The sequence below is a fragment of the Callionymus lyra genome, chromosome 1 (genome assembly GCF_982586985.1).
Source record: "Callionymus lyra chromosome 1, fCalLyr1.hap1.1, whole genome shotgun sequence".
Taxonomy (NCBI): domain Eukaryota; kingdom Metazoa; phylum Chordata; class Actinopteri; order Syngnathiformes; family Callionymidae; genus Callionymus; species Callionymus lyra.
This window is the reverse complement of record NC_141818.1, coordinates 43,976,541-44,002,850: the sequence shown is the minus strand read 5'-3', so window position 1 is coordinate 44,002,850 and position 26,310 is coordinate 43,976,541. Positions and strand designations below refer to the sequence as shown.

Below are 26,310 nucleotides of genomic sequence, written 5' to 3'. Positions count from 1 at the left end.
AATTCTTTCCTTCACAGAAGCTGAAGTGCCCCTCAACTGGGGTCAGCACACAGGGGGGTGAAGTCACTGCCGCATCCTGGAAGTGGTACACCTCGATGGATGAGGCGATTGGGGCCAAGCCTTCGATAACACCGCATCGCCTCATCGCCTCATCCTCCCAGGACGCGGTTGTGGTTGAACCCCCCTCTGTGCAGACCCCGCAGCAAAGCGCATTCACAGCATCTACCCAGAAAAGGCGGCGGGTGGATGTTGTGAACTTTGTGGATGCACTGAATGAGCTCCAAGAAAAAGATGGACAATTCTTGGAGCTCCAGCAAATCAACAAAAGAGAGCTTATGGAGAGAGAAGAGAAGAAGAGAAAAGATGACTCGGAGAAAGAGGAGAGGAGGTACAGGGAGAGCGTGGAGAGAGAGGAGAGGAGGTACAGGGAGATGAGGGAGAGAGAGGAGAGGAGGTACAGGGAGAGCGTGGAGAGAGAGGAGAGGAGGTACAGGGTGATGAGGGAGATGAGGGAGAGAGAAGTAAGTAAGTAAGTAAGTAAGTAAGTAATATTTATTTATATAGCGCTTTTCGAGACCAGGGTCACAAAGTGCTTTAACAATCAAAACATTACTCAAAAAAGTACATACTTTAAAGATCAAGATAATACTGAGAACAACACAGGAGTTCGAGAAATTCAAGGAAAAGCCTGAACAAATAGAAACGTCTTAAGATGTTTCTTAAAGGAGTCAGTAGATCCATCAAGCGTAAAGAGAGAGGATTATGATTGAAATGAGGGCGAGGGATGAAGGGAGAGACAAGGAGACTGCTGCCAGGGATGAGCGTCTCCTTGACATTCTGTCGTCATCTTTAAAAAAATAATTTATTTTTATTTTGTGTATTTCTTTTTTGTAAAAAAAAAAAATGTTCATTTAAGTTAGTGTAAGGACATATTTGTGACACATTTTAATAAGGAGTCGTGACTGCTATGTACATTATTTATTGTTATATATAATCATGCTCAGGCGCAACACACAACACTGCTGATACCAGCTTAAATATCTCGCGATTATTTAGATTCTCATATTTTTTCTTTATTTCTTTTTCCAAACTTGCAAAACGTGCTGCCAGCAGGTGGCGATAGCGTTCAAACAGCTGCTTGAAACATCATTAAATAGAGGTAGAAGAAGAAGCTGTCATGTGATTTCCTGTTAGTGTGTAGCAGCAGTGTTTGATTTGAGACATACTATCTGTGGAGAATTTGCGTACTAGTTAGTACGTACACTAAACTGATGCATACTAACTTCTAGTATACTAAGAGTAGTATGCGATTTGAGACACTGCATGTGTCTCAAATCGCATACTAGTGTACTAAAAGTTAGTATTTTTAGTACGTTAGTGTGTCTCAATTCTTAGTATGCGAAATTTAGTGCTCCATGCATACTAAATTGGCGTACTAACACGCCCACAAAACTAGCATGGTTCGATGGACACTAACCATACTAAACAGTTGCCATTTTAGTGACGTTTTAAACGGAAGTTACGTCATATATAAATGCATATATATGCATATACTTAAATGTGTATTTTCAGCAGCAGTAGGAGGATAAACACGTCTTCGCTGCTGATACCAGCTTAAATATCTCGCGATTATTTATATTCTCATATTTTTTCTTTATTTCTTTTTCCAAAGTTGCAATACGTGCTGCCAGCAGGTGTCGGCGATAGCGTTCAAACAGCTGCTTGGAACATCGTTAAATAGAAGTAGAAGAAGAAGCTGTCATGTGATTTCCGGTTAGTGTGTAGCTTCAGGGTTTGATTTGAGACATACTATCTGCGGAGAATTTGCGTACTAGTTAGTATGCATACTAAACTGATGCATACTAACTTCTAGCATACTAAGATTAGTATGCGATTTGAGACACAGCAACAGCATATCTGTGGAGAATTTGTGTACTAGTTAGTACGTACACTAAACTGATGCATACTAACTTCTAGCATACTAAGAGTAGTATGCGATTTGAGACACAGCACAGATCGTGTTGTGACAACATTTTCCAAAGTTTAGAGATTTTTCTCAGTTGAAACAGTTTCTGGTCAGTTTTCTGCAGTGTTGAACTAGAGACATGTCTTTGTCAAATACAACACCAGCTACAAAGACAGAGTCTGTGTAGAAGTCTACATGTTTTCCTTCAACTATAATGCATGTTCTTTCCACTACTTATATTTGATATTGTGGGGATTTTGTGTTCCGATGAACCGACCCCTCCCCAGCCTCGTACGTGGTGGTGGAATGAAGGACGGACACATGGATGAGTTTAAGAAAAATGCTCGTTTAGTGAATTATGCAAAAGTAAGAGACAAACTTACGTGAACACGGGCGCTAGCAAGCAGAGAGAGATCTATCGCAGGCGTCTTCGAATGCCAGAACACAAAGATCAGACAAAACGGTGGAACTTTATAGTAGAATATTCAGGTTAACGCCTCTAGTCAAATGTGAACGTAGGATTGGTCAGCAACTGTAAACACTTGATTCTAAGATGGCCGTCGCACGTGATCGTAGTGGAAATTTACCAAAAGTTGTTCTTAGAGCGAGTCTGTTCCCAGCGACTTGTGTCCTTCAGTGTGAGTTCTCAAACAGGTGTCCAGACTTCCTGGAATCTGGGATTGTTTAATCTTTCTGTGTGTGTGAGGCTTTGTGACCTCGGCCTTGTGTTGCAGTCAGTGAATCCAATGCAAGAATAGGATTATTTAATATGAATTAAATATGAAAGATTATCAGTTAATCAAGTGACTATTTGAAATGTGTGTTAAATCTAGAGGATTGATTACAGTAAAGTTGTCATTTCCTTACAATATACTATATATTACAAGATGGTTGTTCTTTTTCAATGTTTTCAATGCATCATCTTCATGTATTAAGTGAGAAGAAACAGAAGTTGCGTACGTAGATATTCCAGCAGTAAGGGCTGTAAACTAGTGCACAGCTTGGTCGAGCTGCTCGACTCGCAGATAAGAATAAGAACCACAAGACAGGAAGAGGTGAGAGCAGCAGCAGAAAAGAGAGTCAGTACATAAGTCAACCACACCTGCGTGAGTAATGTTTGGATATAAATCATAATTAATGAAATTCAAGGTGTAAATGGATTTTCGATTGACACAATTGATACGAGTTAAAACTTCAGACAAAACTGTATTTATATCTGTAACTACAGGAGCCACCGGGGCAAGGTTTTAAACCCACTGCAATAGTTATGTCATCAGACGGAGACCGAAGTCTCTCCGGTGTGATTTTGCTCTGTTCAAGCAGCGAACTTTAGTCACTGTAAAACTACTGCTGTCATAAAACTGCTGTGGTTTACTGTAAATGGAGGTGGGAGGGGTGGAGGAACGTGAAAGTGACATCAAAGAAATAATACTTTTACGCAACTGTGGAAAAACTCAAGAACAACCCTGATGTTATTTTCAGTCACAAGGGCGGGGACATATATGAGTTATCAGTCTGGGATGTCACTTTTACTTTCTCTTCCTCCCGGGGAGGAAATCACATGAGTACAGGTTAGCTTAAAGAGGTGGTCTTAGATCAGGTTCGACGCTCTATGACTTCAGTTCCTGCTGACAGTAACTTCAACGTCGTTCTTTCAGATACGAGTCTGTACCAGCAGCTGGCAAACATGGGTGAGTTAAAACATCTCTTTCAAACTCTCATTTTTAAAATATACATTTTATGATAACAGTTATTCAAAATAAACTCACTTTTGTTAGATCTGTTATTTCGTGACGCCTGAAAGAGACTCAAAATTGAAATCAGTAAAAGGTAAAAACCTTTTGGCTCTGGATTTTCTTCTGGATCCAGGAATATTTTATTCCTTTATTCCCTTTTGAGCTGCAGCATTAGTTTAATTTTTCTTCTTGGATATAGAAGTGAGCGAGTAATTAATTATCATTTGTAAGGCACGTGAAATCAAAGTAGTACACAGTTAAAAGTCAATAAAATTAAAAAAAAAAAACTCTGGCTAATGGCTAAGACAACATAAAACAAACACAGGAGTCCCGGTAACAGCCTGGAAGGATTTCTCTCCTCTGGTCCTGAAGCGTGTTCAGGAACCATCAGTAGATTCTGATCCACAGACCTCAGAGCCCGAGCTGGGGTGTAAGTCTGGATCAGATCACTGATGGAAGGTCTGACCATGAATAGATATGAAAGTAAGAACCAGTATTTTTTTAAAATGATCCTGAACGAAACTGGCAGCCAGTGAAGAGTTTTAAGGATCGGAGAAATGTGAGTTCTTCTACTAGAGCCGGTCAGAGTTCTTGCTGCAGAGTTTTGTATCAACTGCAGGCGAGACAGATCCTTCTTGTTAAGACAAAAAAATACAAAAGTCTAAACGAGAAGACAGAAACGTATATGAGCTGATTCCGAGTGTTCCTGACGGTTTATTATTCACATGAGAATCAACTAAATGAATGAAACTTAAAATCCTAAACTACTTCTTTTAGAAAATAACCACATTTCTAATGAAACTCTTTAACACAGGTCCAGGTGAGATGAGGATCGTGCTGTTGGGCAAGACTGGAAATGGGAAAAGTGCCACAGGGAATTCTATTCTGGGAGAAAAACACTTTGAGTCAAAGTTCAGCTCCAGATCCTTAACCGAGTCCTGCTCCCGAGGAGAAGGAGAGGTGGACGGACACGCCGTCGTCGTCGTCGACACTCCAGGGCTCTTCGACACCAGGTTCGATACGAGCCAGACCACCAAAGACATCGGCCAGTGCATCCAGCTGGCCTGCCCCGGACCTCACGTGTTCATGGTGGTCATCAGACTCGGACGGTTCACCGATGAGGAGCAGCAGACCATGCAGAAGATTCAGGAGATCTTCGGTCAGGCAGCAGACAAGTACAGCATGGTCCTCTTCACTCATGCAGACCAGCTGGAGGGAAGCTTCGAGGAGTTCCTGAACGACAGTCCAGAGATTCAGGAAGTGGTGAACAGATGCAACGGCGAGTACCAGGTGTTCAACAACAAGTCCCACGATCACTCCCAGGTCACTCAGCTGCTCCAGAAGATCCACAGAATCGTAGCCAAGAACGGAGGAAGCCACTACACCAACAAGATGTTTCAGGATGCGGAGCGAGCCGTAGAGATGGAAAAACGACGCATCAAGGAGGAAAATGAAGAGAAGATCCGCAGAGAGAGAGAGAAGATCGCTGAGGAAATAAAGCGTCAGAACCTCATAAGGATGCAGCAAATACAGGCCGAGCAAGAGAGCAGGAGACGAGCTGAAGCGCTGGAGAGAAGAATGATGCAGGAGAGGATGGAAAGAGAGCTCAGGGAGGAGAGGGAGAGGATGGAAGAGGAGCAGAGAAGAGAGAGGCTGAGGGCAGAGCAGGAGATGCAGAGGGTGATGAGAGAATTGGAGGAGAAACGTGCTCGAGAGATCCAGGAGGAGAAGGAGCGACTGACGCGTGAGGCTGAGGAGCAGCGCAGGAGAGCCCAGCAGAGACAGAAGGATGACTGTATTATTTTATGATTTCAACTTTGAACTGATAAAAATGTCATGCAATTAAAAATACAAAAGTTCAAATAAAAATCATGACTTTTCCACAGCATGAAGGTTTTTTTCTTTGAGTTGACTTGGTCGAAGGAATGATAAGGAGCCCGACTGGTGTGTCTTGAGGGCTAGAATGAATGGTTGTGTGGCATCAGAACGAGTAAACTCACAAGAAAGACTGTTTCGATTGGTCTGAGAAAGCTTTGTCATTACCCAGAAAAGCTAGTGTAGGACACACAACTTTAGCTACACAACATCCCAGAAAGCAAAAGTAAAATACAAGGTGCTTTCCAAGATTCCACATTAAAACAACATTGGACTTTCAGCCAAACTCTATATTTGTCTTATGAAGAATCCATGTTGATTCAAGACAGACTTAACAGTAATTCAACATTGTTTCCTCTACGTCAGCCATGAGTCACCAGTACGACGACGACACACGAAAAGTACCGACAACAGCGGTAACTGAAATAATATAAAATAATTGATCGCTCAAAACAAGACAAGTTTTAGCCTATGATCAAACGACAAAATACTAAACAAATATAAAGGCCGGGAAGGATTACAGGAATCTCTACAGGTTTCATAAAGCTGCTGTGGTTTACTGTAAAGAGTGTTGGGAGGGGGGAGTGAAAGTAAGCCGTGGGGAAACTCAACAGTCACGATGGAGCTCAGTCAGTTCTTTTCTTTTTTATTAACAGATTATTGCACGTTCTCTAGCTTAACAGTGGAACAGAAGAAACAACAAACCGTTGAACATTCAAAATGCAGTCGTCCGCCTCTGAAGCCTGAACACACACAGTGTGCTTCCAATGCCACTTCAGAGTAACACAACGACACACACCTTCTTAGCTTTTTTGAGAGAATGAACGCATTCACTGAAACGACAAAAGAATTACGAGCTCGAAACGCGTTCACACAAAGACGTGTTGTGTTGCGCACACGCACAACCTGTGGAAACAAACTCAAGTTTATGAACTTGTATAAATAGTTGCTCATCGTTACAAATTAGTCAACACTTTCTTCTGGAGATAAAAAGCAGGCGATGACAGTCCGACAGTCTTAGTGACCAGCAGCACGGAACAGAGTCACACAGCAACATCACCGTGACCAAAACCACGACCTATTTACAATAAGTGCTAAAAACTTTTTCACAGAACACTCAGTCGCTCTAATACTGCCTCAAAAACACATCAGGGATCCTGCTTCGCTTCGGTCTAAAGTTATTGCTCTGGACTCTTCGCTGCTCGATCCAGAATTGTGCTGCTACTCGTTCCTCAGTGCAGATGTCGGTCTAGGTCTGGGCCTCGGGCAACGATCGCCCCGGCTCACGTGGCACAGACGTTCCTACCACGAGTCCGTTGGTCCCGCGGCACAGAAGGGCTTTGGTTGCGATGGCCGGCGACGGCGACGACGAAGAAGAGCTGCTCCCGCTGGTGCCGTTCAGGTTCCGGTACAAACGCTGTCGGGGCAGCGAAGCTCGCCGTCGCGGGGCGGGCATTGTTTGCGTGCCTCGGAGACACATGGAGGGGAAGCTGAGACCCACCAAACAGCAGCCCGGACAGGAAGTGACGTCGTCCTGCTCGGCGGGACTGCTCTGGTCCTCGGAGAGCGCACGCGAGCCGTTGCTCTGCCGACCTTGACCCCAGCGCAGCTGCTGACCAATCACCAGCCCCGAGCAGTTGTTGTTGTCCGACGGTGGCAGAGGAGGTAGAGAAGGAGGTCCGTTCGAGATGGGAGGCCGCCAACCGTTCGTCCCTAAGGAGGAGGTTGAGGTGAGTAGAGGCCTCTGCAGAGTGGCCTCCAGAACTTCCTGTGTGTTTATCGGTGAGCGGCTGCAGTCCATCGGTTCCGTCGCACTCTCCTCCTCTTCCACCTCCACCAGCCGCTCCAGGGACACCATGTCCAGCTCCACGGGGAAACCCGAGTCCTGCTCCCTGGTCTCCTGCAACGCCTCGGCCCTCTCGGGTCTGGTCTCCACGGCCTCGGGTTCGACCGACCGCCCGTGGAGGACCGAGGTCCGGCTGAGCTCCGGGGTGCAGGGGAGCGACTGGCACCTCCGGGGCGGGGGTCGCGAGCCGAGCGTTCCTCTCAGGAGGCGGGGCGAGGCACACGGGTCGCAGAGTGCCGGCAGGGTGAACGTCAGGGAGATGACGGACTTGCTGGGCGTGTCCAGGAGTTTGCACCGGCCGCCGTTCAGGTCCTGTCGGAGGATGAACGGGTTGACCCGCACCGGGGTGCCGTGGAGCGGAGGGGTCAATGGGGGCAGCATGTCCGACTGACTCCTCGCCAGGCCCGGTCTCAGAGGTACGTGGTCTCCAGGGCGACCGGGGGATTTGGGATGCCGGTACGGACTGGAGTCTACAGCCACCGACTCTGCGAAGGAGATTCAGACACTCAGGTTCCAGCATGTTTCTCAACCTCGGTTACAACAGTGAAGATTCTTTTGACTTTACCGAGTGACATGGGCTTCTTTCCCTCCTTGTCCTCCTCGTCCTCCTCCATTTCCATGGCCTCCAACATGAACACGATGTCGCAGAACGATGGTCGCAGCTCCACGCTCATCTGTGTGCAAAGTTAAAGTCGGCACTTTACTTAATGTGGTACAGGCCGACCGATCCAAATCGAACGTTCAAATGTTGTGTTGAGCGGCGACGCCAAGGTTTGCGTTGCTACACACATGCATCCACAAGCAAAAAAGACAAGAATATTCCCTTACGTTGCAACAAGTGACGGCGAGCCTCAGGAACGGAGCCGGACAGTCGCCGACCATGTTCTCAAATGCATCCACGTCCAGACCAAAGTCCTACATGACACACACACACACACACACACACACAGACACACACACGTCAATATGGAGCTACATTTGTCTCACAATGATTTCTAAATGCACAGAGAGTGACGCAAATATTCAATGGTTGCACCTGTGTTGTGATATCCACCAATTAAATATTTGTATTTGTATATAAAAAAAAACCATTTGTATTGATAAATATATCACATTAATTAAAAAAAATGACATGTGGATCAACAATAACACAAATTCTTCATTTAAATCTTGCAATTACATGAATTAGCCACTTCCAAGTCTATTATGGGAGGAAAATACTCAATCAAAGATTTCCTCCCTCTTTGCGTTTTTCTTTAATTTTCTGGAACTCCTGTTGTGTTATAAGTTGTATCTTGCCCTTTAAATTATATACTTTATTGAATATTGTTTTGATTGTTTAAGTGCTTTGTGACCCTGGTCTAGAAAAGCACTTATATATAGCACAAATAAAAATGACTTGCTTATTTAAGAATATCCTTGGTATTCATATAACAGCCACTAGATGGCAGGGTTGCAATCCAAATTGACTGTAAAGGTTCAGCAGCATCAATCACCCACGTCTGGTAGTACAGACTATTAACCTCGTTCTGAAGTAGATAAACTAGACCCGTTTGGAGAATATAAAAAACGTTATTAAAGTCAACTTTAACAGATGTTGTTTGACGGTTTTGTTCTAAAGTAAAACCATCCGACGGGTAACGACAGAACATTAAGGTAGCAGTGAAGAAAAGTGCGGGAGAAAAGAAACATAGATAGATAGATAAATAGATAGATAGATAGATAGATCTTACCTCCGTTCTTGGTAAGAAATCTGGATCGGCTTCGATCCGAGCGATGATCTCGCACGAGATGATGCCGTACGCAAACACGTCCACCTGGACGGGAGGTAGGATGAGTTCACTCATTAACTCACGTTTTATTTGTGTGTGTTTTTTGTGTGTGTGTGTCTGTACCTTCTCGTCATACAACTCTCCTCTCAGAACTTCCGGGGCCATCCAATAGGGGGAGCCAACGATGGCCAGCGGTGGTTTCTCCACATCGTCACTGATCAATGAAGAGGCCCAAGCGTTTGAAAAATGAACCCTCACTGCTCGGATGATGGATCATGAGGAAGGAAGTGGACGCTCACCTGTAGTTGGGGATCTTTTCTGCCAAACCAAAGTCTCCGACCACGGCGGTGAACGACCCGTTTTCGCAGCGGACGAGACAGTTCTTCACACACAGACGGACATGCTTCAAATATCTTGTTACTACACTTGATATACATCGACATCAGAGGAGAACCAGACAAAAGTACGCTCAATTTGACACGCAGAAGAATCTTCTAAGAACGTCCTGATCTTTACCTTGGAGGTGAGGTCCCGGTGGAAAATGCCCTTGCTGTGCAGGTACTGCAGACCTCTGGCGATGTCCAGAGAGAGGCCGACCCGGACGCACCAGGACAGGTAGAGGTCGCTGTCCAGCAGCTGCTCCAGATTTCCTCCGTTGATGTACTGAACGGACAAGAGGCGAGTGAGTTTGTGTCGTTGGGGAAATTATGATTTGTTTTCTTTCAACTACTTGAAGATTAGTTCTTTAAACTACTTACTGTAATGTGGCTAATTTGAGATGAACAATAACAATGAACATAATTATAAATAAATAATACATGACTAAATGTATAAATAAATAATAAAATAAATGAACAAATGACTTGATTTGATTTTTGGTCGATGGTCCTTTTTATATAGATTAATAAAGTCTTATCCATCCATCCATAAGTAAGTAAGTAATTTTTATTTGTATAGCGCTTTTCCAGACCAGGGTCACAAAGCGCTTAAACAATCAAAATAATACTCAATAAAATATATACTTTAAAAGGTCAAGATAATACTGAAAACAACACAGGAGTTCCAGAAATCAAGGAAAAGCCTGAACGAATAAAAATGTCTTAAGAATCCATCCATCTGCATGTAAAGTTCATTTTCTAATGAAACAGACTGGTGAGTACAAGATCAATTTAAGACACACTTAAATCAACACATTAGTTGAACTCTAATAAATGCCGTCATCGGTAAAAAGAAGAATCATGGACGGATGTTACCTCAGTCAAAGCGTGCAGTTGACCCTCGTGGACACAAACACCAAGAAACCTGAGGAGGAAGATCAGGTGAGATTTGCTGGTAAACGCTTGGATCGACGTGTGTGAACCAGGCCTGTGTATTTGCAAGAATCTGGTGATACGATAAGTATCACGATACATGTGTGACGATACGATATATTGAGATGCTGTAGTAACAACGATATATTGTTTCTTTTAAAGAACACTTTCTGGCTTTTACAACAAAGAAATTAACAAATATTTTCTCTAATCACATGTGAAAGTGTTTGTAGGAAAGTTCTTCTCTAAATATGAACAAAAATGTAAACTTATATTAACAACAAAGTGTATTAACAAACAACCTGGAGCATCATGTAATATCCAGTATCTGTCAGTGTTTAATTTAACTTTAAACTTTGTTTTAAAATGAGTCCAAACATGATCTTTAAAAACTGCTGGACTCTAGTGTTTCCTTTCTTTGTCACTCATCGCTGCCATTTCAACGGTTTTGTCGCCAACTAGTGGTCTGAGGTATAATTGCAGCACAAAAAATGAATAAATGCCGTGAATATTTGAGTGTTAATTGTAAAATAAAACATCATATGATTGTCTTTTATAGAAAAACTATTGAAATGTAACCCATAAAATAACTTTGAATTAAAATGTTATTTCAAAGGTGAACATTTTTTAATTTTCTTTAAATCGACACAGTGCTACTAAAAATCAATATAGTATCAGGAACAAAAATATACTGTGATATATCGTTAGATATACAGATGATTATCCGACGACTCTAATGTGAACGTACCGCAGGATGTTTGGATGACACAGTCGGTTCATCAGTTGAACCTCTCGCAGCATGTTGGCCTTGTTGCTGGCCAGCGTGTTCATTTTTAGCGCCATCACCTGGCCAGTGATACGATGCTGCACCTGTAAATAGAAAAACATGCAGAAGGGACGTCAGACATTCCAAATATAACAAAAACTAAATGTCACTCACAGACAGAATACGACTACAGATGTTAAGAGTTTACATTAGTTCATCACAAGTATCCTCAACTAGCACGTTCAGGTTCAATGCATTTATTCATCAAACTTGGATCTGCTCAAAACTCCTTTTGCTTAGGGGTCAAGGATTGTTTGTCGTGTACCCAAAAATATGAACTGCTCTTTTTGGCATGAAGCTGAACTCACTGGTGACAAGAGAGGAGATCTCTGGACAAACTACTGTCCATCATGGAGTGGATGCAACACTAATAGACTCAGGGACTCATTCATTCCTTGGGTTATTAGATTGTTTAGCTACGAGTTTGGGGGAAGGAGTAAAAAGATGATTCTATTCCATGTTAATCTTTTCATCATTTACTTTGATCTATGTTCTTTATCTTTAGCCTTAGATTGTGTCATCTGGCGCTTTCTTTTTATTGCACTTTGTTCTTTTTGCATGAATTTATTTTCCGTGTTGCCGTGAGCTGGAAAAACAATTTCCCGAAGGAGACCACCAGAGGGATCAATAAAGTTTATCCATCTATTATAATATCTTATATTTTATAACTTATATTTTTATTTTTATGAATAATTGCTGTATTGCTGTGTCTAATTGGAAAAAAACTATTTCCTGAAGGAGACCTCCTGAGGGATCAATAAAGTTCTACCTAACCTACTCTTCTCACAACACGAAACATGAAAGGCTCACAGGAAACACTCACTCATGAATCTCTTTCCTTTAAGTAGAATCTAAATTATAGCATCGTTAATGTATCCTGGACTTTCCTTCCATCAGACAAAGAACCTGTTTTTAAACCATCTTTAAATGTTCAGGAATGGCCAGAACTGGGCTCACTCAGGGGTGATTAATTCACTTCAATTCAATTTTATTTAAAGTGTCTTATCATAACAAAGTTATCTCAAGAGACTTAACAGTTGAAGTAAGACTATAGTTGATTAAGGAAAAACAGATCCCAGCAATTCAACAAAGAGCAAGAAGCGAAACACTGTGCAGTGAGCTATGGTGAGGAAAAACTTCCTTTTAGAAGGCAGAAACCTCGAGCGGAACCAGACTCATTGTTGACGGCCTCCCGATTACATTTGAGTAGTGTTCTGTAGTTCAATTCATTTTGTTTATATATATTTGTTTTAGGTAGAACTTTATTGATCCCTCAGGAGGTCTCCTTCAGGAAATTGTTAACATTTTTTTGTTTAAATTAAATATCTATTCAATTCTGTAATGTAATCCTACAAACACACATACGATTGCGGTGTTATTTTACAATACCAACAATAAATGTAAAACAGTTCATGATATGACAATGAAATCTGGTGAACATTTTCAATATTAAAACAGACATAATAATCGCTGACTTTGGTTATAAATGGCAATCATTTTGAAAAAGAAGAGCTGGTGGCAACGTATAGAAAAAAAGAACTATGAACTCGTTCATTCTTAGAGTTGTGAACTCTGAACTGAACTAGTTCATTCCGAAACTGAACTATGAACTAGTTCACATCGAAGGTGAACTTTTCCCAACACTCGTGGCGCAAAAAGAAACGGCCAAATATCACGACTTAAAACTTGTTGGAAAGACTGAAAAAAAAAATGGTGACAATTGACATGAACTGGTGACAAGGCTGGTGAGAATGATCCTCAAACCAAAGCAAAAGTTTTCAAATTACAATTTTTTTCCCCAAGAGTTCTCTCTTAGAGGCGGACTAGGCTGCCTCACAACAACTACGTCTGTTGAGGTTCCTTCACGTTCTTCTCTCAACATCAACAGTTGCTCCTGCAGCCAGGTTGCCGTTTTCGGCCGATTCAACTCCACGTTTTGGCAGCGAAGCCGAGGCCCGGGTTCATGCGTGCGACTGCACGGGTCATTGGCTGGTAAATTGTGCCGCAGCCAGTGTCTGGGACTGTGACTGCAAGCTTGCCGGTGTATAATCACACTAATAGGCTTTCTGGATTTCCCCATCACCCCTCCTGATCAGCACAAATCCGCCAAGCCATTCCTACGGGCGCTCGGCCAAGCAGGGCAGGACTCACGCACTCTGGGCTTCAACGCAGCAGGTAATTGTTACTTAACAGAAAAACTATGTGGGAATCTCGAAGGTAAAACCATTGAGGATCTTTAGAAACACACTCTGGGAAGGTTCACTTTTAATTTGCTCCTTAAATGGATCTTGGACTCTATTGTATCATCAGTGTCTGTTTGTACAAAACTCCCTTTTCATCGAAATATTGACATGAGAAAATTATCTTAAGCATTTCGGCTTGGAGATCAAAACTAGTTCACCATAAACACACCCACTCTGTTGTGATTGGTCAAACATGGAGGTTTATCACCATATGTCATGAATCCTGGAGGTATCCACCTCCAAGGAACTCGTTTTATAAACAAAGCTGGGTGTGATTACAGCTGGCTGGATTTGTTTCCTTTACCACTTAATCCTTTATGGGGGTCCTTTCCTTGGGGGCTGGAGCCTATCCCAGTTTCTTCTTGCTCTCGTAACCTCTTGTTTGTTCAGATTTCAGATTAACTTCATGAAGTATCAAGTTCATAAAATGGCTATGATGAGGGACTTACTGCATCTTGGAGATGAATAGTTCAACATTTGAAGTCAGGAGAGATGGGTTTGCACTTTAAACACGTAAGATGATAATTGATCATTGATAATGATAATTGATAATTTTCAATAATAGGGGGGCAAATCATTTACTGTATGTTGCGTAAATAAGCCTTTTACACTGCTGCTCAACGTAGTAAGGGACCGTCATTGTGGTAAAACACACAACAACACTCTTGTTGGCATGCAAGGCAAATTGTAGGTCAGAAACGAATCCAGGGGGTGCTTAAAGTCTTTCAGCATGCCAGCTACTTCAGTGGTGGAGGTCGTTTATCTTGACCCAAAAGCCACACGAGGGATACAATTATTACATTATGTTTTCAGGCCTTTGGGTCACCTTGACCCTGAGATAACACAAGGGTTAAAGATGACTTGGGAAGAAAAGATACAAGCTACCAAAATAAGCTCACTCCACAGAGTGTTTCCAACTGGTCTACCGAGAGAAGGTCTCTTTATGGACAGAATCCCTGGAGCATCTCATCTCCTCAGTGGATCTTCCAACTGCAGCTCCGGTCACGGGAATGATGACATCACTTCAACTATCGATGACCAGGCATTTCTCGCCGACACAACCCTAATAAAAAGGCTCTGGTTAAGGACAGACACTGGTGAAATTGTGTTTTTCCAACGACATCCTCGTATGTAGACTCATGATGCTGTGGAAGCCGTCCACCCTAGAACTCTCCCAGATAGACGGTCCCCGGCGTAAAGCTTGGGTGCACTTGTGTGAATCGTGAATTGATGTCGATCTTTAGGGACAACTCTTGTTGCCGCTTAAGTAACGCCTGCAAAGCTATGAATGTTAATTTTCAGCTTGCCTTACTTTTGCAACTTGCCCCCGGGTCGGTTGAAGTACTCACTGGCCATGATGAACATTTATAATTTAATAGCTGAAGGAAAAAAAACGGAAACGCAAAAAGGGCTGCATTCGACAAATGCTGAGATAACAATGTTCAGAAGAAAAAAAACAAGGGTTTTAATCATTCAGAAGATTAATTGATTGATTTGACACACCGGTTATACCCGTTCTTTGTGAAAACGAAAACAGACTTATGTATTCATATAGATATTTTTAGACAGGCACGTTCTCGAAAAGAAACAATCTAAAATAAGAATCGGCGTTTGATGAATGATGTAAGAGTAGAAAGTGTTGTGGAATCGACTGTTCCACTGCACCGTGGGATTTAAGGTTTGACGGCGAGGAGACGTATCAGGTTAACTAAGACATGCGTGAACACAAATATACAAGTAATCTACTTAGACTAGACAGTAGGGGACGCACGCCGATTAGCTCGTCCTCTAGCAGGAGTCACAACCTCATCAACAAGGGACAAGTGTGTGTAGTTCGGATGCGATAGCGTCATATAAGCAGAATAGTGGGAATACAAAGTGTATGAAATTGATTCGGATTAGATGCATTTTATCTACGGAGTTGACAAGAAGTAAAAGGTACTAGTCCTGTCCGAATGCACAACGTCAGTAGACTTTACCGCACTCTGAAAGGAACGTTTATCTCCAGTATAAATTAATGCAGGAACCCATGTGGTTTTAAACACGTGTGTTGACGGAACGCCAAATTCAGTGGTAGTGAACCGTGGCATGGGACTGCTTTTAATCCCGACACATTATTAGAAACGTAGCACATCTATAAGGCAGAGTGAAAAAACATGTTACAACTCGACTCAAGTTGATCAATTTAAAAAATAGTTTTCAAGTTATGTCTGTTCTCATCTGTGTCAAAGCGAATTGGTCACCAACTGTAGCACCAGCTTTCATTCATCACAGAGTGAGATACTAAATCGACCGTACTACTGTCCATTAAAAAATCCATATCCCTCAAAAATGTTTTTTTTTTTTTTGTTTGCCAAAGGATAATGGCCTATTAGCGTGGGTTCTATTGAAATGCTCTAGCTGTCAAGTTTGCAAACATAAAACGATGACCACTAGACCGAATTTTCTGGTGGCTTGCCACAAAAAGAATAAATTAAATATCGTATATAATTTAGTAGAATACCTGGAGCCTTGTTTTTTCTGTTTCCTTTTCCTGCTCAAAGTTTAACTCTAAAGTCACAACAGTTTCCACCTTGGCTTGCCAGAAGCATTTATGATCACGGTTAATCCGAACAATACTTGTATAATATAACCAGGGACTCTGCGGGCCGTAAGACCAAACATACTTTTTAAAATCAACTCAGGAAAACCCTCCTTTAAAGAACCTTCGCCGAATAACATATCTTTGTTTACAAACACAAAAGATGAAATTTGATGAATGAAAGTTTGATGAATCGTTCTTTAGCAGCAAGTGTTGGTTAAACGTGTGATATTCATTATGCATTTGTTTCTCCCAAATGTAACAAAGTAACTAGGTCAAATAGTTAAAAAGATAAAGTTGGAGTTAAGTAGTAAAGATTGAATCACACCCGCACGGTCGAAAGTAGTTGGACTTGGACACTTTCCTATGTTTGGGTTCTTGAGTTGGATTTAGACAGCAGTGGCATAGCTAATGGTTAACACCAGAACAAGATCGGGAAGATTTTAATTCTGTTATTATAACCGTCAAAAAGGAGAATACATATTTTCCAAGATGGTGGCCGACAGCAGTGCAGCGGCTTTTTGAGCTCCTGATAAAAGGCTACACCAAAGACACATTTAAAGCAAAAGTAGTGCATTGCACACAAGGGGGTTAAAGGACCGACCTGCCAAGGAAGCTTCTATGCTAGAAGACTGCAGATCAGCAAGAAACCTGGTTTAGCAACAACATGCCGGACACGCATGGTACACAGCTCTTCCATAACATCTACTTCAGGACTTCTTCCATCCTGCTCCATGGTGCTGCTGATGTGTTGTATAGTTTTATGTTTTGTAATTTCCTTCCTTCCGTCGTACCTTTCCTTCATAAGCTCTTCTACTCATTCGTGAGACCACGATTGGATTGTTTTTCCACTTCACACACAAAAATCCTGTTTTGTTTTTAAACTACTGACAATAAACATTATTCTGATAAGTGGAAAAACTCATGAGCACATATTGGATTTCAGCAAATTTCGTCTCAGTATATTTTTGGGTGTCTTGATCTTTAAGCAGAATGAGTGCAAGCATGCTTCTTCCCAGGTGCAACACTAATAGACTCAAGGACTCATTAATTCCTCGGGCTATTAAATTGTACAATTCTGAATTCTGGGGCAGGAGTGGAGTAAAAGTATCTGGATGCTCTGTTCTATGTTAGTCTTTGTATCCTTTGTCTTTGTTATTTTTCTTTGACCTATGTTCTTTATCTTTAGACTTAGATTGTATCTTGTTCCTTCTCTTTATTTCTTTTGTTATTGTTCTTATTTTATTTTGATTATTTTTTATGAAAAATTGCTGTATTTGCTGTGGAGAATTTGGAAGAAAAACCATTTCCTGAAGGAGACCTCCTGAGGGATCAATAAAGTTCTACCTATTCCTACCTACCTAACCTAAAACAACTCAGTAAGGCTTTTTTTATCGGCTTTAAAGTGTTACTGTACCTTGAAAACCTCAGAGAAAAACCCGGACCCTATCTTCTCGCAGAAGAAGTCGTCGATCCGGGCCAGACTGGACACGGCGCTCCTCAGGGCCCGGTACGAAGAAGGCCGTATCCGGTTGGGAGCGTGGATGTTGTGGAGCGGAGGTTCATCCGGGCAACAGTGGCCTTCGTCGGCGTCGCAGAAGCAACGCTCCGCGTGGTAGTCCATGATGCCACCTTCTCAGTCCTTAGGTTAGGCTTCAGAAGTGTCCCGAGTCCTGTGGAGGTTATGGAAGCCTTCGCCCCCATGATGGTGGCCCCATGAACGACCTGTGGTCTCGGTGGATGGACCGAGGAGGGTTCACTGTAATATAAGGCGACATCCAGGATAGTGCGATGGGGGGTAAATCTTGACTCAAATCCTCCTCATGACAGGATGACAGAAGTTCTCACAGCAGGTCACAGCACCACGTCTGTACGTGCAGAGGCTCGGTCCACTTCGTCACTGCGTCAGCGTAGAGGTGTGTCTGGTGCTGAGGAGGCCCGGCTGCCATGGAGGGGTCCCCGTGGAAGCGAGCCCACTATCGTGGATGTAAAAATAAAAAAGTAAAACAATGTACTTCAAGGTATATCACACTGAAGCTAAAGGGCTAGCTTAGAGATGCTAAACAGCCAATAAGCTCTTCCGGGGGCGAAAATATAACACGAGCTTAAAAAACACCATTTAAATATAGTCTTGTTTCTTATACAAATGTTTACATAAATAATACCGTAATGAACATAATGGAGGCGTTTATTAGCTTTGATGTTGTACCGTTTCAATGGTTTGTTGACTGAATGAAAACCTGTCAAAGACGAGCCGGCGAGAGACGAGCGTCGCTTTTTTCCTCCGTGAAGACGAACAATTGTGTCAAGAGACGGTTCGTCCAGAAATATCACATCCTCCAGTCGCTCCGGTAATCCTGTCTGGATCTGCGCTTCCAAGCCGCTAGTTGGGGCGACTGCCATAACGGTCCAACAAAGACAAGCTAGATATAACAACCTTATTGCATGTTTCTTTGATGCCTTCAGAATAAAGGCACGGTGGCGAGTGCGATGCTTTGAAATAGCATATTTCGGCATTTATCATTTTTTCAAGATACTCAAAAGGATAATACAACCTATGACAACAAATGTCTTACGTTTATCCTGGAATAATTGAGTTCAAACGAACTATTATATCAAAGTATCTTTTATTACTTTGAAGAAAATTCGGAAGCATTCCGTGCATGTTTATGTGACCAGAGCTAACTTGGTGGTTGTGCCCTTAGACGATATCCTATCGGCAGGCAGGAGGAAGAAACTGATCTGGGTTCAGTTTATCATAGGGCACAGGCGCAGGCGTGATACATTAGTAGAAGGCACAACCGATCTGGGGCCAGGCGCTAGGGAGAGCGAGAGAATTAGATTAATACGAACATTGAAAAAAAGGAAGTTTTTTTTATAGATATGTGGAAATAGATAACATTTATAGGTTTATGGGATTAAAAAAAAAAAGATGTTTTAAAATAACGACCATCTTGTCGACTGCCGAAGATTGTTCCACGCTGGAACGTGTGACGACGAGACTTGTCAAATAAATAAATAAATATAGATATGTTTTACTTTTTTTTTTTTTAATCAAATGTAGTAAATTACATTAAAAAGTCATATTAATGTTGCCGTTTCTTAGTTCAAATGAAACTAAAGTACATAGCAGCATCTCTGCTAATGTTCACATAAAAAAAAAAAAAAAATTTACGGATGTTTACAAATAAATATTAGCTGTTTTACTCATGAAGATGATAAAGTCACCACATGGTTCAAATATATATGTGATTATATTTAACTAAAACTACTATAATTCAGATGTTAAGAATGGATTATTATTATTATTATTTCAACAACGGCCGTGTTAGACACAGGAAGTGGACTGCGTTTCACAATAAAAGATGACCGTTACTTTTATCCACTTTTTCTTTATTCAACTACATGCTGATACCGCATTCTATTACAGGTCAGCTGGGAATATGGTTCAAGTGCACAAATTTACTGGTTCCGTTTAAATGGTCGTTTTTTTATTCTTAAATCCCAAACCGGATGTTGCCTTTCCGTGACCTTCGAAGCTAACAGCTTAGCTAGGTTGGACTTCCGCTCTCTGCTGCAGCGACGGGGTGTCTTTCTCAGTATCACCCCACAGTAACACCTGCTCGCTAGACGATGGCATTCCTGACGCCATTGTTCGCCTTCTTGTACCACCTGCCGCAGGTGTACAAGTGGCTGCTCAAGCCCTACTATGTGGCGTCTCTCTTCATGTCCCTGGCTTTCCTGGCGGTCCGCAAGACCCCCGGCGTCTGCGACCACCTGAACACGGAGCGCGAGGACGGGAACTCCTGCGACTTCGACTGGGTCAGAACCGATACTTTCATGCGCTTTATTATTATTTAGACTTGCGGCGAACCTCGTTGAAATAATCCAACGTTTTGTTCTCGACCATCTTGTTTTTTTTAATGTCGTCAAAAGACGTATAAATTAACGCAAACCGACCGGTAGTGACGTATTTGGTAGTTCGGGTGTGTTTGACGCATTCTTATCTAAGATAAATGTGCACTTTTAACCGCATCTTCATTCATTTATCCTTCATTCACATCTTCTCTCATTTATCCTTCATTGAAGTACGGCCCGGGGGCCACACGCGGCCCGCCGACTGTACTATGCGGTCCTCCTAAGGTCAATGTACGATCATGACGTAGAACATCCTCACGTTTATGTTTTCTTTTTAATCGTTAATTACAACATATTAAGAAGACACTGTAATGTTTGTTTTTGTTTTAAGACCTTTTATTCCTTTTGTGAGTATTTATTTTTTCCTGTAAATGAGTAAATTGAAGAAATGTTTTCTATAAAACATGCCTTTCATCACATTTTATATGTATTTTCTAAATGTATCAGTTCAGTTTATTTAAAGGGACAATTTGCAGTTCCATTAAAAAAAAAATGGCTGCACCAGATTTAGCACAATGTTACTTTCCATCTGTGGTCCTCAACAAAGATGCAGACAGTTTACACAAAGCCCTTAAACAATCAAAACAATACTCAATAAAGTATATACTTCAAGATAAAACTGATAACACAAGAGGAGTTCCAGAAAATCAAGGAAAAGCCTGAACAAATAAAAATGTCTTAAGATGTTTCTTAAATAAAGCAAAAACACAATAATATACATAAAACACAGTACAATCTAATAATGTCATCTGATGGCCAAATACCCGTACTTCATACTATCATACTTGGCTTTCTTCTAAAATATACCTCCATAATATCTATTTTACTTTATTTATTATTATTATTTTAGGGTTGACCAAAGCTGTGGCGAGTAGATCGAGTGACAAAAGAAAGTGTGAAAAAGGAGAAGATCGCTCAGATTTATCAACCAATCAGCAGAATAACCATTTGATTGACAGTCAGAGCAGCCAATCCGAGCCTCTCTTCTCTTGCAGTGTGTGCACAGCGAGGGCGTGAAAGGTGGCGAGATATTGACTGTAAGGGTCACTAGTCATGTTGACATGTTCACATCAACGATCAATATTGATCAGATATTAAAACGCATGTGTTTGTGGTTACATGAGTGGATATTAAATAATACACTTATAAATATGTTCTCATTCACCAAACTGATGTTATTTACGTTATTTATAAAGACAACATAGCAATTCAGAAATGAACGAGAAGGAATTATAAGCTTGTTTTCTTACGACATAACGGATAAAATTATTTTTGTTTGATCGCTTCAAGTCGCTACGAGAGTCACTTACGTTCTTGTGAAACAACATCACGTCAGTTTTATCAACATCACGTCAGTTTTATCAACATCACGTCAGTTTTATCAAACTTTAGTTTCAGGTTCAAATGAAGGTGCAATTAAAGTCGATTTAATTTGTGTGAGCATGTGATCGCAGCTGGAGTTACATGATAACTGTTTGTTTCAGTTTAATTAATGTAATAATAATAATAATAATAATAATAAGACACGTGTGCTGTGCAGGCGAGCCACAAATTCTAAAGAAGCTCAGAGACGATCTTTCTGTGTAAATAAAGTATTCTTGTTAATAACCCTGTATGTAAAATTTAAACATAACAGAGCTTGTATGAATTCATTTAAAATATACTAATATAAACGGTTAATACAGTTTAAATTCGTATTTTCATTCGTTTTTTTTTTATAATCGCGGAGAGGAGATGGAAAGGGATGAACCCGTCTGCACTGATTTCTACACTGATTTGTGTGAACAAAGTGCTTGGATTTGTTCTGGGTTTGAGTGTGCGACTGTTTTTAAGATGGTAAATCTGGGAGCATTTTAAAGAGCCACCAGTTCAGGGTCGCTCTGTATCATTATCTTGGCAGCCATCATTTGTAAGATCAAAAGAGTCGACTCACTCGCTGAAAAACTCATCCTGGTAAAAGATCTCCGAACCAGAATTTGGGTCTGTCCTGATCCTGTTGAGCACCGTGGGCGATAAGCGTACTGATTTATTCTTTTTTTTCCTGCTTCCAGAGGGAAGTGGAGATCCTGATGTTCCTCAGCGCCATCGTCATGATGAAAAACAGACGAGCGAGTGAGGTTTGAGCAGCTTTCGAGTCCGTCGACTGGTTTCTAACTGTCAACCTTCCCGTCAGTCACGGTGGAGCAGCACGTCGGGAACATCATCCTGTTCAGCAAGGTGGCGAACGTGATCCTGTTCTTCCGACTGGACATCAGGATGGGCCTCCTGTACCTCACCCTGTGCCTAGGTCAGACCTCAAGTCAAGTTCTTTTATGGTCAAATATGCATGTATTAAGACATACAGCATGAAGTAAATCGTGGTACTTTCTGACCCACGATGCAACACATTAAAGACATTAAACACTTAAAATAATTAAAGACTTAACAATTAAAGACTTAATTAAGACATTCAAGAAAAAAATAGCCAACAAAACTTAAATAATCAACTAATAAACAGAATATAAACAAAAAAACAAAGGTTGTTATGAGATGATTGACGCGGTGTCGTTCCAGTGTTGCTGATGACCTGCAAGCCTCCGCTCTACATGGGGCCGGAGTACATCAAGTACTTCAGCGACAAAACCATCGACGTGAGTTTTGATGACCTCTCCTCGACCTCTCCTCCCTCGCTGAGTCGTGCTTTATTTCTTTTCAGGACGAGCTGGATCGAGACGGTCGCGTCACGTGGATCGTCGAGTTCTTCGCCAACTGGTCTCCCGAGTGTCAGTCGTTCGCCTCGGTCTACGCGGATCTGTCCCTCAAGTAAAGGCTCGTCGCTTCGGCTGCTGTGTTACTTCATGTTTTTTTTAATCGAAACCCGTTGGTTTCAGGTACAACTGCGCTGGTCTCAAGTTTGGCAAAGTGGACGTCGGTCGCTACGGCGACGTGTCCAAGAAGTGAGTCGTCGTCGTCTTCTTTGCGAGTAAAGTTAGCGAAGGGGGTGCACCAACATGTGGGGTCTCTGCTGTGCAGGTACAGGGTCTCCACGTCTCCTCTGTCCAAGCAGCTGCCGTCGCTGGTGCTGTTCCAGGGCGGCAAGGAGGTGATGCGACGCCCCCAGGTGGACAAGAAGGGAAGAGCGGTTTCCTGGAGCTTCACAGAGGTCAGTGGTCCAGGATTTATATTATGCTGTGTCTCAAATCAAACTGCTACACACTAACAGGAAATGACTCGACAGCTTCTTCTTCTACTACTTTTTAACGCTGATTATTGCAAAAGGCAGACGCGTCGTCAGTGACGTCGCTTCCGTTTAGCGTCATCTACGTCACCAAAATGGCGGCTTTTGAGGGTGGAAAGGGTCCATCGATCCACACTTAATTGAGTGCGCCAATTTTCATATCATAGCGCACTACATTCTCACACACTGCTCAGTGTGAACGCTCTCATGTACTCGATACATATTTAGTGTTGGGTGCAGAAGTGCACGATTCGAGACACTGGTTGCGATCACTTATTTAAACCTCTCGTCTAAATCACAGGTTGAATGCGATTAAACAGTTTGGCTGGAATACCTATTTTTTACCAGCAGGTGAGATAAATACAAGTTGCCAACATTAACAGAAATATAAGGCACTGAAGACTGAGCACTAAATATGGGTCAGAAAAAAAGAACTCTTGCTGAAAAGGATACAATGGTGGCTGAAACACTGAGACATATTGCTAAAGATTTGAACAGAAACTGGAGGAATGTACGACTTTTTGTCGACGGAGCACGGAAGGGGACGAAAAAAACCGATGCTGTGTCTCAAATCGCATACTTCTTAGTACACTAGAAGTTAGTATGCATCAGTTTAGTGTACGTACGTACTAACTTGTACGCAAATTCTCCACAGATAGTATGTCTCAAATCAAACACTGCTGCTACACACTAACAGGAAATTGACGTGACAGCTTCTTCTTCTTCTTCTTCTTCACTGGCTTCCAGTTTCTTTCAGGATCAACTTTAAAATTCTGGTTCTTACTTTCAGATCTATTCATGGTCAGACCTTCCATCAGTGATCTGATCCAGACTTACACCCCAGCTCGGGCTCTGAGGTCTGTGGATCAGAATCTACTGATGGTTCCTGAACAAGGTTCAGGACCAGAGGAGAGAAATCTTTTCAGGCTGTTGCTCCTAAGCTTTGGAACGATCTTCCTCTCTCTTTGCGCTTGATGGATCTACTGACTCCTTTAAGAAACATCTTAAGACGTTTCTATTTGTTCAGGCTTTTCCTTGAATTTCTGGAACTCCTGTGTTGTTCTCAGTGTTATCTTGATCTTTAAAGTATGTACTTTTTTGAGTATTGTTTTGATTGTTTAAGTGCTTTGTGACCCTGGTCTCGAAAAGCGCTATATAAATAAATCTTACTTACTTACTACTACTACTATTTAACGATGGTTGCAACCAGCTGTTTGAACGCTATCGCCACCTGCTGGCAGCACGTTTTGCAAGTTTGGAAAAAGAAATAAAGAAAAAATATGAGAATCAAAATATTGGCGAGATATTTACGCCGGTATCAGCACCGAAGACGTGTCATCCTTCTGCTTTAGGGTAGATGGTGTCCATCGAACCATACTCAGTTTTGTGGGCGTTTTAGTGACAATGTAGTGTGCATGGTGCACTACATTTCGAATACTAAGAATTGAGACGCACTTACGCACTTAAAATACTAACTTTGAGTACGCTAGTATGCGATTTGAGACACAGCACGAGACTTAAAAGTGAGTGAGAAGAATCTACGCAGAATAAACGTCAAGAAAGGCTCTAGAAACCGTGTAGATACTGTGTACTAGGCCAGGTTTCTACAGGGAAGAAAGGACAGACCCTCTGAGGAAGGAATTTAAAGAAAAGTCAGCAACGAGCACAAAAGTGCAAGAAGAGAAGCAGAGTTTTGTGGACGGACCAGATGAGCGTAGGTCCAGGAGGCAGCGAGACAGTTTTAGTAGACAAAAGATTGGTGAAGGTGGTTGAAAACGTGTGAAAAAAGTGAAGCGGTTATGACTGAACTTGTAAATGTTTCCTTTGAATATTGATGTCGGGTTGTTTAAATACAATTTTTGTCAAAATATTTTTGTTAAAGTTGATGCCTAGAAATCCTGCACAGACAATAGCGACCGACTGTACTTTTTACATCTGCTAGTTAACCGTCAACTAGCGTGTTGCCCAGGTTTAATTAAGTGATCACAACCGTGTAGGACGCAGAAACATGGGGGTTCCCTCATAATAATCCTGCACCATACATTGTTTAGCATGTGATTCAATCATGCTTGTGTCACCAGGAAAACATCATTCGTGAGTTCAACCTCAACGAACTCTACGAGAAGTCCAAGAAGATGAACAAGACCAAAGGAGAGAAAGTCGGGCTTTCGCAGTTCCCGCCCGTCCTCGAGGAGGAGGAGCTGGAGCAGTCGGAGGAGCAGGAGGAGGAAACCAAGAAGGACAAATGAGAAGGTCACATTTTCTGAGGACTGTTGAACTGACCGGACTGGTCGTTGTTCACTGTACAGCAGATAATCCACGCCTTCTTAAGGCCAAACTAAACCACAGTAGTTACTTAAAAGGATTAATTTATTCCAGCGGACGTGCAGTTAGGTCCTTCCTCATGTGAAATATAAACATGTTCAACAGCAAGATGTATAACAAAACCGACTGTAACCGTCATCTAGTGACGAACCAGTTCGTGCAGCAGTGCGACTGCGACTCTTTCCACTCCATGCTGACCGTGTCGTCATTGGCCGGAGATCGACCTCATAGTCACTTTTAATCCCCTTAACATTCCTTTTGATCTTGTAAACCTGTTCCGCTGAATTTCATTGTGTTAAAACCTTTTATTTCTATCTTTTTTTTTTAAATCTTTTGTAACACTGGAGCTGCTTCTCCAAATGTCTGTGCTCTTGTGAATGAATGTCAGCCGGGGTCACCGGCTTTGTCATAACTGAAATAAACTATGGAACGAAGAGAAACTTTACTTTAAGCTATATATAGATGTGTATATATACTGTTTTTGGTTCCTGAGTGAGCCTTTACGTCGCATGTTTGTATTTCATCCACTCATTTTCCGGCCTCTGAGAAACATTCTCTCCGACGTGTTGAGTCGGTCACAGGGTCTCGTCTCCAAGAAGGAATCCTATAAGATGTGATATCTGTACTGGAAGAACAGTGGTTCTACTTCCAGAGGTTCTACTCGACTCTAGGATGACCAAGACCTTTACCCGAGT

General features: G+C 41.9%; 3 protein-coding genes across 3 annotated transcripts; 2 read left to right on the top strand and 1 right to left on the bottom strand.

The window, feature by feature from the left end:
- The first annotated feature begins 3,514 nt into the window (after window positions 1-3,514).
- On the top strand, window positions 3,515-5,590 carry LOC148089692 (GTPase IMAP family member 9-like). Its single transcript, XM_087809288.1, has 2 exons — window positions 3,515-3,657; window positions 4,517-5,590. Exons 1-2 carry the CDS (start codon window positions 3,579-3,581, stop codon window positions 5,509-5,511), a joined length of 1,074 nt encoding a protein of 357 aa, XP_087665414.1. The 5' UTR covers window positions 3,515-3,578; the 3' UTR covers window positions 5,512-5,590.
- Window positions 5,591-6,207: 617 nt separating this feature from the next.
- On the bottom strand, window positions 6,208-18,552 carry tesk1a (testis associated actin remodelling kinase 1a). Its single transcript, XM_087809265.1, has 11 exons — window positions 18,365-18,552; window positions 17,573-18,131; window positions 11,254-11,375; window positions 10,449-10,497; window positions 9,712-9,858; window positions 9,495-9,577; window positions 9,319-9,409; window positions 9,157-9,240; window positions 8,252-8,338; window positions 7,989-8,097; window positions 6,208-7,908 (listed from the first exon to the last, which is right to left on the bottom strand). The coding sequence occupies exons 2-11, from the start codon at window positions 17,777-17,779 to the stop codon at window positions 6,827-6,829; spliced, it is 2,061 nt and encodes a 686-aa protein (XP_087665391.1). The 5' UTR covers window positions 17,780-18,131; window positions 18,365-18,552; the 3' UTR covers window positions 6,208-6,826.
- Window positions 18,553-19,706: 1,154 nt separating this feature from the next.
- Window positions 19,707-26,055, top strand: tmx2b (thioredoxin-related transmembrane protein 2b). Its single transcript, XM_087785029.1, has 8 exons — window positions 19,707-19,977; window positions 22,125-22,185; window positions 22,247-22,360; window positions 22,627-22,703; window positions 22,769-22,875; window positions 22,944-23,009; window positions 23,086-23,215; window positions 25,372-26,055. Exons 1-8 carry the CDS (start codon window positions 19,789-19,791, stop codon window positions 25,537-25,539), a joined length of 912 nt encoding a protein of 303 aa, XP_087641155.1. The 5' UTR covers window positions 19,707-19,788; the 3' UTR covers window positions 25,540-26,055.
- Window positions 26,056-26,310: the final 255 nt, after the last annotated feature.